Source organism: Electrophorus electricus, chromosome 18, assembly GCF_013358815.1.
Source record: "Electrophorus electricus isolate fEleEle1 chromosome 18, fEleEle1.pri, whole genome shotgun sequence".
In the NCBI taxonomy this organism is placed as follows: Eukaryota; Metazoa; Chordata; class Actinopteri; order Gymnotiformes; family Gymnotidae; genus Electrophorus; species Electrophorus electricus.
In genome coordinates, this window is record NC_049552.1 from 3186490 (window position 1) to 3202515 (window position 16026).

Consider the following 16026-nt stretch of genomic DNA (forward strand, 5'->3'; position numbering starts at 1 on the left):
CCTCAAACTCAGGGCTTTAATTTCAGCTTTCATCCTGTGCAGTTAATTTGTCATTTGTGAGTGGAAACAAGTTAAACGCTCCAGGTCTTGATAATGATTGTGTGCGTATGTATAGGTGCACTTAACAGCAACAACCACAACAACAAAAACATCATCATTAAATATCTAAGGGTGGTTTATGACTGCTTCTGAAAACACTGTAGATCTTCAAATAGGTTTGCTAATGCATACTTATGCCTGGTTTATTCCGATGTGTCATAAGATGACTTCTAAAGTGTTCCAGGGCTGGGAAACCTGTCCCCGAATGCTAATTAGCGTCCCCGCAGATGACGGCTATACCAGAAAGCTTTTATTCAGCTCCTAAATCAGGCAGTGATCCTCCTGCACACTCGCTGATCTCTGGGCTGAATTCTGTGGGAAGGAGATACAGGGCTTATGCAGCTGTACTGCACTCTGGCTGGTCCTTCTCTGGTTTAGGGTCCCCGGGGGCTTGCTCCACTGAAGGTAAAAACTCCCTGGTCTTGCCGGGCTCCTTAAGATGGCAGGGCCCGACTTGTGCGCGCTGAAAGGATAATGGGATTCTGTTTGAGGCAGCCGCACGCTCCACTGCCAGCCGGGGTATGGGGGGGGGGGGGCACTAACTTTGGGGAGCGCACTCTCGTCCAGCGAGGAGCCAGACGATTTCATTTTCTGTGGCAGTTGCGTGTCTGCAAGGGCTGGTCCACTGTACTCTTCTCTCTGCCTCTGGCACTCTCTCTGTCTGATGTGTGCGTATACACACACACACACACACACACACACACACACACACACACATGCGCCAACTGTCTACTGATGGCGCGAAAGCCGCTCGCATGGCTCTCCTGCTGAGGCCTGCACACAGAGAGGAACACAAGTGAGAGGAATACATTATCTCACTCTCTCTTTATCTCTCTCTCTCTGTCTTGCTCTCTCTCTCTCACACACACACACACACACACACACACACACACACACACACTTGCTCTCACTGTGTTTGGCATCTTAAACTGACAGCTTAACAGTCTGGGCCTTCTTGTTGCCCCTGGAGACTCGGTTCACACTTTCTCACTGTTCTCTTCCCTTCCTTATCACCTCCCGCCCTCCCTGTGCAGGACACAAAGACCGCAGCCTCTATTCCAGGGGCCCGCCAGAAGATAGAATTAACGGTTGGGTCCTTGTCCCCGCGCTGCTGGCTGATTGGGAGTGACCCAACGCTCTCCGGCTGCCCGTCCGTAAATCCGCTTCCTTTATCACCGCGTTTACCCGCCCGCGCCAGGAAACGACCCCGCCTGCCGCGCAAGAGGTGTGGACCATGGACTCGGAGGACGAGCCCTTGCTGCTCCAGGCCCCGTGGGACTTCGGCGAATATGAGGAGCAAGGAGAGGAAGATGGGAAGGAAGGAGGAGGCGCAGCAGGGGCGGGTGGAGTGGAGCAGTCCTGTGGGGGAGTGTGGCGGGCCGTGGCGCGGGTGTACACGTGCCCGTGGGCGAGCGGGGTGGCCCTGGTGTCGGGCTTCCTGCTGCCCCTCGCCCTCTCGGCTTACATGTTCCTGTATTGCGAGCCCCTGGACATCGACCTCTCCTACAGCGCCTTCGAGGTCAGGAGCCATTCTTCGGCCGAGCGCTTCGACGCCCTCACCATTGCGCTGAAGAGCCAGCTGGGAGCGTGGGACCGGCACCGGCGCGACGCGGAAGGGTTCGACCTCGACGCCAACGCTCTCCGGGACCTCCTGTTGCTGAAATTAAACAGACAAGGGAAGGAGTCCCCTAAGGGTGAGAGCGAACCTCCGGGGATCTCAGAAAAGGAACGACGCAAACTCGAGGTAACAGACATGCACGAGGACAGAAGGAACGATAAGAGAGAACAGCGGCTCGAGCAGGCCGATCACGCCGGGGACGGAGCGGAATGGGCGAGCGGCGGGCGGCTCGGAAACGGGAGCTCCGGGCTGCGTCCAAAACGGGAACACCTCCGCAATGAATCGAGCTCCGGGCCGGTCCGGAAACGACGGTTCACGGGCTACTCCTACCTGCAGACGCAGGCCCTCTGGAGGATGGAGCTGGTGTTTGTGGCCCAGGGCGATGGGGACAACAACATCTTCACGCCCGAGCGCCTCCGCACCATCCATCACGTGGAGCGCCTCCTCATGCAGCACCCACAGTTCCAGCAGTTCTGCTGGAAGCCGCTGGAGGTTCTGGGAGACCTCCCCCTGGGGCCCTCCTACTGTGCGCCACCGAGCTCCCTCCTCTCCTACCTGTTCCCCAGTGAGCGTGGGGGGAAGGTCTACTTCGACGGCATGGGCCCTGACCTGGCTGACATACACGGTGAGCCTTTGCAGGACAAATGCAATCGTGGTCCATGGTCCCGGAGCGTCAGCAGCTGTAACGAGATGTGTGTCATTACCGTTACTTCAGAAATGGATCCGCCAAGCTGATCCTGGTATTGCTGACACTAGATTATAAAGGTTCTAATTAAAATATTATATAGGGTTCTTCAATTAAAACATGCCCTGTAACACCACATAAAATGTATTCCCTGTTCTGACAAGGAACTTTAGCGCACAAACCAACTGCATAGTTTTCGATCTGTGTTGAGAGCTTCAGTTCTGTCCTGGTTATAAAACTAGTGTCACGAACCAGATCTGAGACAGATGTTCGAAGATGTAACAAATAGAGTTGTTTTCATTTGTAAACCTACAATCCGGGTTCGGAGTAATAAAGCAAACAGAGGTCAGTAGCCAGATAGCAGACCGATAGAGCAAACAAACCAGGTGGAGACAAGGCTCAGAAGATAAGCCAAAAACAGAGCAGGTTGTAAAGACAGGCCGAGATAACGCTCAATACGCACGTACACGTCATGGCAATACTTCGCAAAGAAGACAGGGAAATGGACAGGTATAAATAAACAGAACTACCGAGAAACAGGTGAGAGCAATCAGCAATCGGGATGCAGATCCGATGAGGGTGTGATTGGCGGAACCAGAATGAGTGGCAAGTGAATGCTGGGAGTTGGAGTTTGGGCTAGGGAGCGTCACAACTAGCCTACAGTCCTAGAGTATGAAAGCAAGCTGCTGATCCAGAACTTTAGTCATTTTCCGTTTCCTTGCACACTTTTAAGAATTACAGATGCAGTTAACCGTGAAGGAGATACTGGGATATCTCGTTGGGGATATAGTTCATCATTGATATAGACTAGTAGCTGCATATTGTCGAAATCTTGCAAAACTGAATGTAATATACGATTTGAAAAACAGTACAACGTGGGAAGTAACATTTGAATGACAGACACCTCAGTAAGAGTTTGTCAAAACCGCCATTCCCCCCCCCCCCCCCCCCCCCCAAGTACCAGACCTGCTGATATTCTAGTTTTCTGAAAACACGGTGTCGTGTTTCAAGAAACAGAACCGGTTATGAAATTTGCATAATACTGTCAACTGCATCTTTAAAAAAAAAAAAAAAAAAGGCTTCAGGACGATCAGACAATATGGAAATGTTAAAAAAAATCGATGCCCGTGTTGTGCTCAGAAACACGATGCAGTGTGCCAAGGGAGAAAAAACAGGAGCCCCGCGGAGGCGCCGGTGCTGAGAAGAGTACCGTGTGTCTGTGTCATTTACGCTTCTGCACACAAGAAAATCTGTGCCAGTGAAAAAGCCCAAGAAGGGTTATCTTCACAGTCACATGGGCGTATCATCAGGGCTATCTGTTACGCTTACTGGAGTGAATTGATGTCGCTCGTAGATATTTTAAAAACATGTCATTAGAAGACTCATCATACCAGTTCATCCTGTCGCATGTCTTTAGTGTAGCTAGTCGGGGCCTTTTCAATTACCACAGTAACATTTATAGATATGAACATTCCCAGAGAGTCACAACATAAGCATTCCATCATTTCTGGTATTTGATTTGGTTTTACCCCTTACGGCAGAGCCCTGTATCCCTGTTCCTGCAGGACTAGCAGCCACTACGAGCCACGCTCATGTCCTCGTCTCGTCTCCGCAGGTGCGCTGAGTCTGGCTGTCACTCACCCGCAGTTCTACTGGTACGTGGACGAGAAGCTCACCCCGGACAGCCTGCGCTCCTCGCTCCTGCGAAGTGAGATCTACTTCGGGGCGCCCTTGCCCGGCTTCTACTCGCTCCAGGACCGGCCCCTGGAGCAGCGGCGCCAGTTCCGGGACTTCGTAGTCCAGTACGCCGACATTTTGGCCCGGCAGTCTACCAGGTGGGAGGGAGACCCGACCAGGCTGTCCCAAATCCAAAGCGCAGAACCTTCCAATCGTCGGTTCAGTGCTTCGCTAATCGACCCAATCCGACTCATTAGACACTCGTCACGTCCGTCGCAGTCTGGGTGGTGTGTGCTAACGGGCAGATTAACCTGCCTTGGAGTGCGAGTGCTCCGGTCATGAGACCGGGATACGGAATTTATGAATTCATTCGTTAGGGAAAGCAGTTGTCCCAAAAATCTCCAAGTGTTCGGATAATCTGGGATTTTCTCAAGGTTACCCATCCATGAAAGCTCAGTGCCAAGAGTGTGAATCTTTCCTAAGATAACAGGAAAGAGAACTCCAGACCGTACGGTGAGCTGCCAGCGCGTCTGCCCTTGATCTCTGGCACAGCCCGGACATCCGCACACTCAGAGAGCTCTTACTGCTCACTGATCTGCTGCGAGTCGGTGTGTATTGGGTGAATCGCACGTCCACTGGTGCCTGCGACCTCTGCTAGTTAGTCACAAATGGACCTCTGACAGTATCGTAGCCTCAGCTATTGGTTTTAGGCCTTTTCTTTGCTTTTCTGTTGTAAAGCCAGTCATGAAACCTGGCTGCTTTACAACAGGCATGTTCGGCTTCAAGATTCACAGTCTAAAAGCACGATTTATATTCTCTCATGTCGGCCCTTTGCTATTGAGTAACTTTCTGACTGTACAAAGGCGGTATGAGATTCGGTGGTGCGAAATGAAATCTCCTTGCTTTGACTGTCACATTATCTGCTAGATGACATTAGCAGTATAAGAGAAATTGACTGGATGGGTAATAAAACCATACTGTTGTACTGATCTCATAATTATTCGTGTAAGTCAGGCTCTGCACGCACGTTGATGTAATTAAGATAATCTGTGTATTCTCTGTTCTGCTCAGCCATGCCGTGCTTAATCTTTATTTTCTCCGCGCTGATCTCCCTCACTGGCCCCCCCGCCCCCCCCCCCTCTCTCTCTCTCTCTCTCTCTCTCCCTCCCTCCCTCCCTCCCTCCCTCCCTCTCTCTCTCCCTCTCTCCCTCTCTCTCTCTCTCAGCAAGGTGAAGGTGCTGTACGGTGGTACCGAGCTTTTTGATGATGAGGTCAGGAGGACCTTCTACAGCGACATGCTCCTGGCTTTAGTCAGTGGAGCCTGCATTACCATCCTGGTCTACATCCTGACCTCCTTCTCAGGTAAACGGAGTTCACGAAAACAGTTCTCTCCTTTTCTTTTCTTCTGCTCTCCATTCATTCCCATTTCTCACGAGCACACTGTAAGCGATGGGCCCTTACAGAATTAAATAATGACCGCTACACGCATCTTAAGCAAGTGAAATATATGGTTTGTAATGATATCGGTCAGTCTTTAATGTATTGCATAACATGGCCTCTGCACTTCTAGAGGGCTTTAACTTTCCACCATAACTCCACACTTTAACCCATGATTCAGAAGGGAATCTGCTAGGCTTGCGTGTTAGCCCAGCAAAACGCTATTAGAGGGAACCCGCGCTACATTAGCACCACAGTGCAAACTCAAGAACAGCACCAGTCATGGGTTTACCTTCCCACGTAGGGTGTCCCTCTGCAAGCTTTGTCACCGGTTAAATACGAGAGAATACCTGTGTCAGGTTTATTATTATTATTAATTTTCTCAAACCTGTCAACTAACCAACGTTTTCTAGCATCTGAAATCACCCACCAATGTATAGTTTTTGTTGTGTTTTTTTTTTTTTTTTAACCCACAGTATTTCTGACGTTCTTTGGCTTGGCTAGTATTGGCCTGAGCTGTCTGATGGCTCTGTTCCTCTATCACGTGGTGTTCGGGGTGAAGTATCTGGGCATCCTCAACGGCGTGGCGGCCTTCGTTATCATCGGGATTGGTGAGTAATTGCTGACGGGACCATGCTGCCTGACGGAGTCGTAAAAGTGCCTTAGTACCATAGCGCAGAGTGAGAGGCTGCACCTCGCTGTCGGTTGTGAGTCTGTGTTATGGGACAGCTCTTTTACAGTAGTTATGTGGATACTGCTCCAGAACTGTTTTTTCTACTGAGAGAGTAACCGTTAATGTGAGGAATGTTACTCACGATAAGTGCGACTCCCTCAGTACCTGCCGGTATGCAAATGAAGCTGGCGGCGATTGGCTGAGAGAAGACGACCAATGAATTAGAGTTGTCCTGCCAATCTTCTGCACCTCCTCCAACCCCTTTGGAAAAACACAATGTCCCCATTGTACGGATTCTTTACTGTAATCAAAACCTTTCGCATGTCTTGGCTGTCCATCTGATGTCATCTGTGAAGCATGGCCATGCCAGTGTGTGTGGAGTGTCAGGGTGTGGAGTGACTATGTGGATTGAGTGTGCAGAGTGACAGGGTGTGGAATGATAGGTCATGGAGTGACCATGTAAAGCCCCTCACACAGTGGCATTAGCAGTAAACATGCCTCATGGTGCTGTGAACCTCTAGACATCTTTGGTATGAACCTGATCGTTGGCTTGTCTCACTCTCTCAGAAACTTCTGGAAGGTTCTGCTTGGCATTGAACTGGTTAATGTGTGGGAGGATCCCACCGCACAGATACTCCATCCTGCACAAGCCGGAGGGGGAGGGGGGCATTTTTGACTGCCCTAGCGTGGGTGGGCTGCTCTGCTCTGGTAACCATGACAGAGTGCTTCTGTTTGATCTGTCCAGAGTCCAGTCTAGCCGTCCCAGGAAATGACCTCTCTGGCATCAACCGCGTGTCCTTTCTAGTCCCAAGATTTCTCCCTCCCCATCATATACATGCCTTGCTGCTAACACGCTGATTCTGGAAGCACAGTGACTCACCGTATGCAGTCATCCATTAGTTCAGCCAAAGAGGAAAGGTCTTGGCAGCTTGACAGCCAGGCTCATAGCAGCAGCTCACTGCTTCCCATCATCTTCGGCTAAGAAAGGCCAGTTAACCGGCTCCCAAGAGCCATGGCCTTCGGAGGCTGACAGTAGACCCCGTGTCAAAGAGCACGTGTAACACCTTTATAAACGAGCACCGTAATCAAGTACAGTCATACAGGTAGAGGACCCGAGCACGAAAGAAAAAGACCGGCCGAAGGGCGAGTGGGGAATGTATCATTTTTTATGTATCCTTTCAGACACTTTCATTGGCCAGTTTCATTCTGCCCTTTCATTGGCCGGTTTCATTCATCTAGCCTTCCGCTGCAGGCCAGGGAGTCTGAGAATGTGGTGCAATATTTTTGCTGTTCTTAGGATTGTACTTTTCTCGACTGAGATCGATGTGTACCGTCCGAAGGAGCCCCTGGGACAATCTAGCACCACGTAGCAGAATAGGAGATATGGGCAGGAGCGATGTCGGAATGACACCGATATGGCTTATAAGTTATTAAATCTCACATGATTTCGTATATTGTGCTTGTTTCATCAAAAAAACATGTCTTCAACCCCCCCCCCCCCCCACCATATCTCTTTCTCTCCCTCTGTCTCTCCCTCTAGGCGTGGACGACGTGTTCGTGTTCATCAGCATGTTCAGGCAGGCGGCTCACGTGCCGGGTGCCGAGCAGCGCGTGATCCACACGCTAAAGACAGCGGGCCGGGCCACCTTCTTCACCTCCTTCACCACAGCAGCCGCCTACGCCGCCAACGCCTTCTCGCAGGTACCCGACTGACCCCGCGTGAGCCGTAGGTCAAACCGCCGGAAAACGTGCGGCGAAATGCTCGTTTTGTTTGTACAGCGTACAAAGTCGACGCGTCGGTCCCATCAACTCGCATTTCCGTTCCTCAGACAGATAATTGGGAGTTCTTAACAAAGAATAAAACAAACATTTTTCAGCATGCACTGTAATCAAGGCAATATAAACCGAAAAGCCAAATGTATAAGGACGAGGAGATGAATGATGAAATAAACTGTAAGAACATCCAAGTCCAACTGATCACATCCCTCTCTGTATCTGTGGCAGTGTGTAGACTTCTCCCTAGTGTCACCAGCTCATGTTTATTCAGTAACTACATAATGAGGATATTGGGAACCTAAAAGTTGATTTGGTATGAATAATAAAATATGCTAAACGACTGCATAATCCAAACTGTCTTTGACCTTTGGACACCAGGCAGACAGCTCCTATGTGTCCGTTATTAGATTCCAGCGGTGCATGACTTTGGTCTTTTCATGTCCCTCATCGTGAGCTGCTGCTGGCTTTGGGTGTCCATTCTAATGCCTGCTGCCCTCTGTATATGGAATCAGTACCAAGCTGCCCATGCTAATGCCTGTCCAAAATGGTAAGTACCCTAAGATTCTCTTTTTTAAAAAAATGACAAAAACCAACGGTGTACACTTGTATGCGCAGCGTTTTCTGTGTTGCTGCCCGTCACTGTGACGCAGGTGGAGCACTCTGACCAAGCTGTCAGCCAACCTCAGCCCTCTCTCTGACGAGGATGATGACGTAGCACTTTTGACTGTAGAGATGGAACCAGGTACGTTTGGAGTTGATGGACGCCACCAAATCAGGCAGCTCACAAACATCCTTCTTGCACTAATTTAGGCTAATATTTACTAGAGTTCTGCATCCATTCTGCACTAAACAGTAACATTTCTTTCATATTTTGACTAATTCAATCGTGGATACAGGTGTATAAGTACTTAATGTTTGCTGAACATAACAAAAGCAATAGCATTCTATTGACCACCCTACCCACAATCCCATTGCTTGTTGGTTTGATCCAGGTCTCCATGATTCAGAGGTCGATGCAGCTCTTTTGTCTGTCTCGGTGGAACCGCCCCCGGCCGAGTCCACAGAAGTGGGTGTAGGGGTGGTCAGCGCCAGGCTCCAGAGAGCACTGACACGCTGGGTGGCAGAGCCTGTGGTGGAGAAACGTCGAACCATCGTAGGTGAGACATGAAATACCAACATAAAGAAGATTAGGTTTTTTGATGATCACATGGACAGAAAGAGGAAAACCTACCAACGTGATGAAATGGCACCTCTGAGTGATGTTTCAATGTTTTACCACCCTTTATACACCTCACTGGGGGCTGAGGCGTGCGATCAATTGTCTCTGTCAAAGCATGAGAAGTTTTAAGAGAATTTTTTATGATGGAAATAAATAATTTATATTAAAGTTGGCATACGATATGCCTTGGAGAGTGGGATGGATCCTGACATTATGGATGCCTCTGCAGAAGTAAATAAAAGAGAGGAGTAGTGTTGCAGTTAAACAACCCCAGATACAATGGCGCTGGTTTTCCCACATTCATAGCACGTGGACACTGTGAAGTTCCGATTAGGAACAGCTTTTCTTTCGATGTTCTTACACGTACTCCAGAACATTTTCACTCAAACGCCTTGCTAAGGATTAGCATTCCAGTTTGTCCTTGGTTTCTCCACACCTTCTCTCCCCTTTGCCGCACATGAACTCACAAAACGTCGATTTATGATATCCTGCAACCAGAATATTTACATGGATTTGGGGGTCAAACACACATCACATCTGCTTTTCCACCACATCAGCAGCCCCGGTGTTATTCAGGATCTGTGTTTGTACAGAACGTAACAATAAGGACCTTCAGGCTGGTTGAATAGCTTTCACACTGTAGTTTCGAGCCTCGTCAAGATGGCTCAATAGGAGATGTAGGAAGGAAAAACCTCTTTGTTCTCGTTATTTTCTTTATTTGGACTGTTGGCATTTGCACAGTTAAGCACAGAGAACTATTCCTTTTTTGCTTCGAGTTTCAAACACCTTCAATGTGAAAAATAAACATAAGTAAACAAGGAAGCCGTCACCTGGCGGACCACCAATAAGCATGCACTGATCACACTCCCCAGTCACACTCTGCAATCTCACCCCCCAAATCTACTACCCAATTACGCTCCCCAATCACTTCCCATGTATTAGTTCATTGTGTGGACCTGTTCCTTGTTTTCGTTTCCCTGGTGATTCCTGCGGGTCCCCACCCTGTGCAGGAGACCGCGCCACGTGCCGAGCCTCTGCGGTTGCCGGGTTTCCCGTTAGCTACTTTGTCCTTCCTTGGTCAGCTGCGTTTTGTCTCTTGTTTCTACATCTGCCCGTCACTCCAGCGGAGAGTGGACAGGTGACGTATTCATCCTTCATCCTCTTCTTCATCGGCAGTCGGGCCAGCAAAGATGGAAGGAAAAAACGAATTACAAAAACACGGCGTGCAGGGTTTATACAGTAGGGAGTGGGGTGTTTTTCTCCCATCCCTCGTTACTCTGCACACCTAAGACCCAAGTAAACGAAACTGCCCTTTTTTCCAGCTAACATGCTGATTTTCATCACACTTTCACCAGCACCCACGATCAAAACAGTGCCGCGCGCGCCAGAAGCGATGAGCCATAGCTGCTGCAGCGGCTTCAGGTTGGCGCACGCGCACTCTTCCTGTGGGGCAGGGGGCAGCCTGCAGCTGTACATGCTGCTTCACCGCATCGTTACCGTGCATCGTTTACATGCGAGTGTCTCTCCGTAGTGCCGGCGAGCTGCTCCCTGTTCCCAGAGAGCCCCCGTAATGAAACACCTGATCCGGTGCATCGGGGTCTTCAGGATAATCTGAGAATTAGGACCTGCTGCCCTCAATTAGGACAGGAACTCTCCCAGGACATAGATCTGCAGCTACAGGCTAAGCTACTCCTAACTGGGTATATTAAGACTGTTGAACTGTTCTCTCTTTCTCTCTGTCTCTGTCTCTCGCTCCCACAGTTCTGTTCATGTTGCTGCTGTTGGCCTCGGCGTGTTGCTGCAGCCTGCTGAGACCAGCCAGTCACGCACCGGTACTCTTCCACCGGGACACCAACCTGCAGCGGCTGCTGGACCTCCGCAGCAACCTGAGTGCTCAGGGCATCTCGTGCCACATGTGCTCAGGTGAGCCCGGGCCCTGTAGCTACTCGCCCAGGGCCTGCTGGGGCCAGTCCAACATCTCAGTCCCTCAAGGGCACTAAGGAAAGAGCCGTTGGCTCCCATCCCTTCCCGTTCCGCTTTTCCCCCCAACTCTGTCCATCCGTTAGCATGCCACTCGACCCCCCCACCCGTATGGTTTCACCCCTCCATTCTAATTCTGTTTATCCCAACCTGTATGGTTCCTTAAATCTGGTCGCATTCCCTTTTTCCCCTGACCTGTGAGGTTCCACCCATCCGTTTCCTCTCCCACCACGTTGGCGCTTCGACGGCTACTTGCAGGACCTCATTAGTCTGTCAGATTGTGAGCGGGCGCGTCTACTCGAAAAGGCACCGGAACCGTAGCAGGGAATGTTCTGAATAATCCATGAGGACAAGCCAGCCAGCGCCGGATTTCATTAGGAAACAAAGACCGGCAGCCACGGCCGGTCGGGAATCGGCCACGAAGCCCTCCCGAGATTCCGCGACCTCTCCGTATCCGGAGCCAGCATGGGGTCCCTGCCGCTCTAACAGCTCCCTGTGGTGTCCTGCAGGAGTGTTCATGGAGCGGCCCCACAGCCTGCAGAGCGGCATCCGCTCCGCCGGCGCTCCGGTGTGGAAGCACGCCGGCCCGGGACGGCCGGACGCCAGCAACACCACGCGGACAGGCACAGGTTTGAAGAACCTAATAACTTTACCACCACTGAGTGGTTGATATTGCTGTTTTTAGACTATAAAAGACTTTTGTGATGTTAAAAACATCCTCGGAACAGCATAACTAGGATAACTGTGATTATGCGGCTGTGCGTTGTTCCTAACGAGCTGTGTAAAGATTGATCTCCATCTACAGACGGCCTCCTCACAGTGTACGTGTCTGAGCTGGAGGCTGACGTCACTATCACCCTTTACCGCTACTCTCTCAACGCCAGCATGCCTGCTCCCTGGACAGCACTCACCCCAGGGCACGGAAACGTGCCAGCCTTCAAGGTCATCACACACGCACACACCTGTATTACTGTGTATTGCTGGGCTAATGATACTATGATAAACCTTAACCTATACCTCTTTGACAAAAATATTTTGGCTTTAAGTTTTTGCTTAGAAAATAATCATTGTGGGAATAGAAAAATGCTCTGTGCATGTCCATACAGATACAGTTCTTGGTGGATTATCTGGGAATTGTACCATTTTTTGTCAACAACAGACACATTGAAAAACATAAAACATAATGAGCATTTTTCCTGAAGCTGTAATGACCTCCCTGGATTGGGAGTAATGCATAATGTAGATATAATGGGATTTCATTTTGTTTCTAAAATGAAAGCTTTAATTAAAGGATTACAGTCACTTTGCAGAGGCGTAATCAGACTTCTTAAGAAGAGCCTGATTATGTGACTCTGTTTTAATGCTAGAAGGACAAAACATTTTTCCCCACACAGCCTACCCTCACTAGCAAAAACAAACATGTAAAAGTACGTGAAAATTTAAAAAGCGCAGCACAGTTCAACAAAGTGATGAACAACAACTCCTGCAGCTCAGATGATTTCAGTCGGCACTTCCAACTTTACATATGGAGTGTAGCGAAAGGGTATAAATACTGGAACTTAACCTAGACTTTAGCAAGGCTGCATAATCCTTTGTGTGAAGTTATCAATTACAGTGGCAATCAGATGGTCAATTATTTGGCTCCAAGGTCAATAAGAGTGCCTTTCCCATCTCTGTTTGCTTGAGCAAAATGGGCTTGTGTTGCAGTGTCTGCGTAGCTTTGGAAAAAATCCATAAACCTCATTACTTATACCTGTGGGAGAAAGCATAAACACCTTCACTCACGCTGTTATCTTTCACGCAGTCGATCTCCATCCAGGAATAGAGCTGCACTTTGTTCCAATGGCCCCTCTGTGGATTCCAATAGCCCTCATGCCACTGTTCAATCTGACTTATAAGCCTATGATTGTTTTGCTGTCACGGTAATAGGCTTACGGCAGTCGCCATGGTAACTTCAGCGCTCAGTTAACAGTGTGTGTCTCGCACGCCTATCACCCCCGCACGCGATGGATGCTGAGCTCTGGGTCGTGCGACCTCCGCCATGGCTGGAGGTCAGAGTTCAGCTTTTTTGTGGCGCTGAGCGAACAGAAAAACAGCAGGTGAGGGAAAGAAAGAATATACTGAAATCTTTTTCCAAGAAGGGTCACTCTTTATTTTGCTGTGAAATATCTGTACAATCATTTCTAATGCTTTATAGTTGCACTCAGATTAAAAGTGCTCTCTCTCTCTCTCTCTCTCTCTCTCTCTCTCTCTCTCTCTCTCTCTCTCTCTCTCTCTCTCTCTCTCTCTCTCTCTCTCTCTCTCTCTCTCTCTCTCTCTCTCTCTCTCTCTCTCTCTCTCTCAGGAAGCTGTACTTTGCTCAGAACACAGTCAGCCCGTACCCCAGCCGTGTGTGTGAAGGGCCTCCTGGCTGTATGATCAGCTCTGGCCCAGACGGTCCAGCTCAGGGCTGTTTCTATGCGCCCCTCTCTGCAGGTAGACCCACAGCCAGCACACGCGCACGCAAATCCATCCCAACAGCCGTCGTTTATTGCACTGAATGCATTATTCATAGCTCTGCGTAGATCCAGCACTGTGAGCAGGCTGACAGGAAGCATCAAGAGCAGAGTCAACTGCTCTGTACCTCGAGCACATGACCTGAATAGATCGGCCCTTCTGTTGCCTGCCGTTCCACAACGGAATGGCGTAAAACATTTGCGGTGTAATAACCATACAGTACCCCACAAAAAACCCTCATTCATCTACACCGATTCTTTTCCTTTCTGTCTGGTTTTATACCAAAAGATGAGCTTCTTCCAGCTCCTCGTTCGAAACGAGTCTGTGTTTTTGTGTGCTATTTCGGGTGAGTCACACAGTTCAAATGAAGTCGGCACCACAAAACCTAAACTAGACCCCTGCATTACTGTGGATGGCTGTATCCACATGACGCTTCTCTATTAGGGGAATATCTCTTTGAGCGTGTTACATTTAACAGATGAAGCACGGTGCATTTTATTGGGGATTTTCCATTTTTAGCTTGGCTGACAGAGTGGGTATTAGTTCAGCTGCCCCACACCAACACTTGATCTCAGGCTTGTGTTGTTAAGGGAGTGACCTCACTGCTGCAATGGACCGGAGTTGTGCAGCACTGCAATCTCAAGGGAAGCGTGTGCGCGTGAGTTTCTTCCAAGAGTGAGTCATTATTTAAATCTCAGAGTTTAACCTGGTGAAGTCTAGTCAAGTGGAATCGAGTTCGTGACTAATACACAGCTTAAGATTAGTGTGATGTGGTACGGTTATGTGGGGGAAAAACGCAGAGTCAGCTCACGGGCCTGGTGCTGCGTCTATTTGTGGATAATATATGAAACTGCTCTCTGTCTGTTCAGCCCCCAGCGAGGTCAAGAGCTCCACAACGTCCGGCTTTAACCCCTGCAGTGGCGGTGGATGTGGGGAGCCAGCAGTGCGCCCCCTAGTGGACACGGGTGCCATGGTATTCGTGGTGTTCGGGATACTGGGGGTGAATCGCACTCAGCACGCAGACAACCACGTAATTGGAGATCTGGTACGACCATGTTCCCAGCACTGCACTTCGTAGAGCGGTCGTCCATATCCATGGGAATGTGGGGACGATCACAGGACTGTACTGAACGCAGCTCCGAGCATTTCTATAACATCTTTGTTATTTGATGTCTGCTTTGTCAGTTTTCTAATTTCTTGCATCTCAATGTTTCCGAGTTTGGACATATTTTGCAATAAATGACAATAACTTGCCTCATTTACTTCTATTGATGATGGGGCTCATTTAACTAGCTGATATTTAATGATCCCCAGTCACCCACCGAAATACTGTGCACTGAACATTTGTAGCTAAACTTTTAAACCTAGCACATGCTCAGAACTGGTGAGGGACGTGTTGGAAACAAGAACTAACAATGGAGACACAGGAAAGACCTCTTTGTACTTTTAGTCATTTCTTTGATGTCTTCTGCTATCATTACACTGAAATCCATGGTGCAGAATTCGCCATGGGACTAAATCACGTCCTGACCTGCATGTGAACTTGCTTATCCTTCCTGTTTGTCTGGCACACCTAGCTTTGCCTGCTGTCTACACACGGCCACGGGCTAATCAACCATCTATGTCTACACTGCAGTCATTATTACACTATTATTATTATTATTGGGTACCCCAGTGGTTCCTGAAGTATGATTGGATCACTATCAGTTTCCAACACTGAATCCTCGAGCGAGATCCTGACAAAGTGCGCAGAGTGGCTCGGTGCACCGTAGATGTGTTCGGCTTGCTTTGATTCAGTCTTCAGTGCGTTTGGATTGATTTTCATTGACTCCCTCCACAAAGGGCAGCGTGGTCTATGATCCAGACTTTGATCTTTTCAATGAGATCGGCCACTTGTGCCAGCTCTGCAAAGCCATCGGCGCCAACGCAAAGCTCGTCAAGCCTGGCGGAGCACAGTGTTTGCCTTCAGGTGAAAAGACACACACACAAACACACACTCCCAAATCATTTGGGATAACTTTTTGTTGGCTTCATCATGTCTTCCTTTTCTTTTCTCAAACCTCATTTCTCTCTCTCTCTCTCTCTCTCTCTCTCTCTCTCTCTCTCTCAGGAAATAGCCTTACCTCCATTCTTCCTCTCCTCCATCCTGAGTGTCACTCTCTTCCTGAACCCAACCTCCTGCCTGGTCAGCTATCCCATGGTGCAGTTGGTATGCAGGGTGGGAGGGTACACTGGATTTCCATGGCCTTTGAGTCAGTGAGTTCTTGCTTTCCACAATAACAACAACAACAACAACAACAAACTCTTTGGTTTGCTGAAGGCTGTTATGTTGTACAGTGTGAAATGTATATCCTGTTTCCTTATTT

General features: G+C 49.2%; 1 protein-coding gene across 2 annotated transcripts in view; it reads left to right on the forward strand.

Moving 5' to 3' along the window:
• The window catches only part of disp3 (dispatched RND transporter family member 3), a 30874-nt gene that overhangs the window by 7752 nt on the left and 7096 nt on the right, over positions 1 to 16026 (forward strand). For both annotated transcript variants that reach the window (XM_035536290.1, XM_035536291.1), the window contains 16 exons: positions 1134 to 2342; positions 4018 to 4237; positions 5305 to 5441; positions 5993 to 6127; positions 7730 to 7890; positions 8373 to 8512; positions 8616 to 8707; positions 8958 to 9122; positions 10946 to 11107; positions 11674 to 11793; positions 11970 to 12106; positions 13094 to 13263; positions 13509 to 13639; positions 14530 to 14705; positions 15503 to 15629; positions 15771 to 15916. In XM_035536290.1, coding sequence (XP_035392183.1) covers positions 1334 to 2342; positions 4018 to 4237; positions 5305 to 5441; positions 5993 to 6127; positions 7730 to 7890; positions 8373 to 8512; positions 8616 to 8707; positions 8958 to 9122; positions 10946 to 11107; positions 11674 to 11793; positions 11970 to 12106; positions 13094 to 13263; positions 13509 to 13639; positions 14530 to 14705; positions 15503 to 15629; positions 15771 to 15916 — 3228 coding nt within the window. In that variant the 5' untranslated portion in view covers positions 1134 to 1333. The remainder of the gene's footprint in view (positions 1 to 1133; positions 2343 to 4017; positions 4238 to 5304; positions 5442 to 5992; positions 6128 to 7729; positions 7891 to 8372; positions 8513 to 8615; positions 8708 to 8957; positions 9123 to 10945; positions 11108 to 11673; positions 11794 to 11969; positions 12107 to 13093; positions 13264 to 13508; positions 13640 to 14529; positions 14706 to 15502; positions 15630 to 15770; positions 15917 to 16026) is intronic.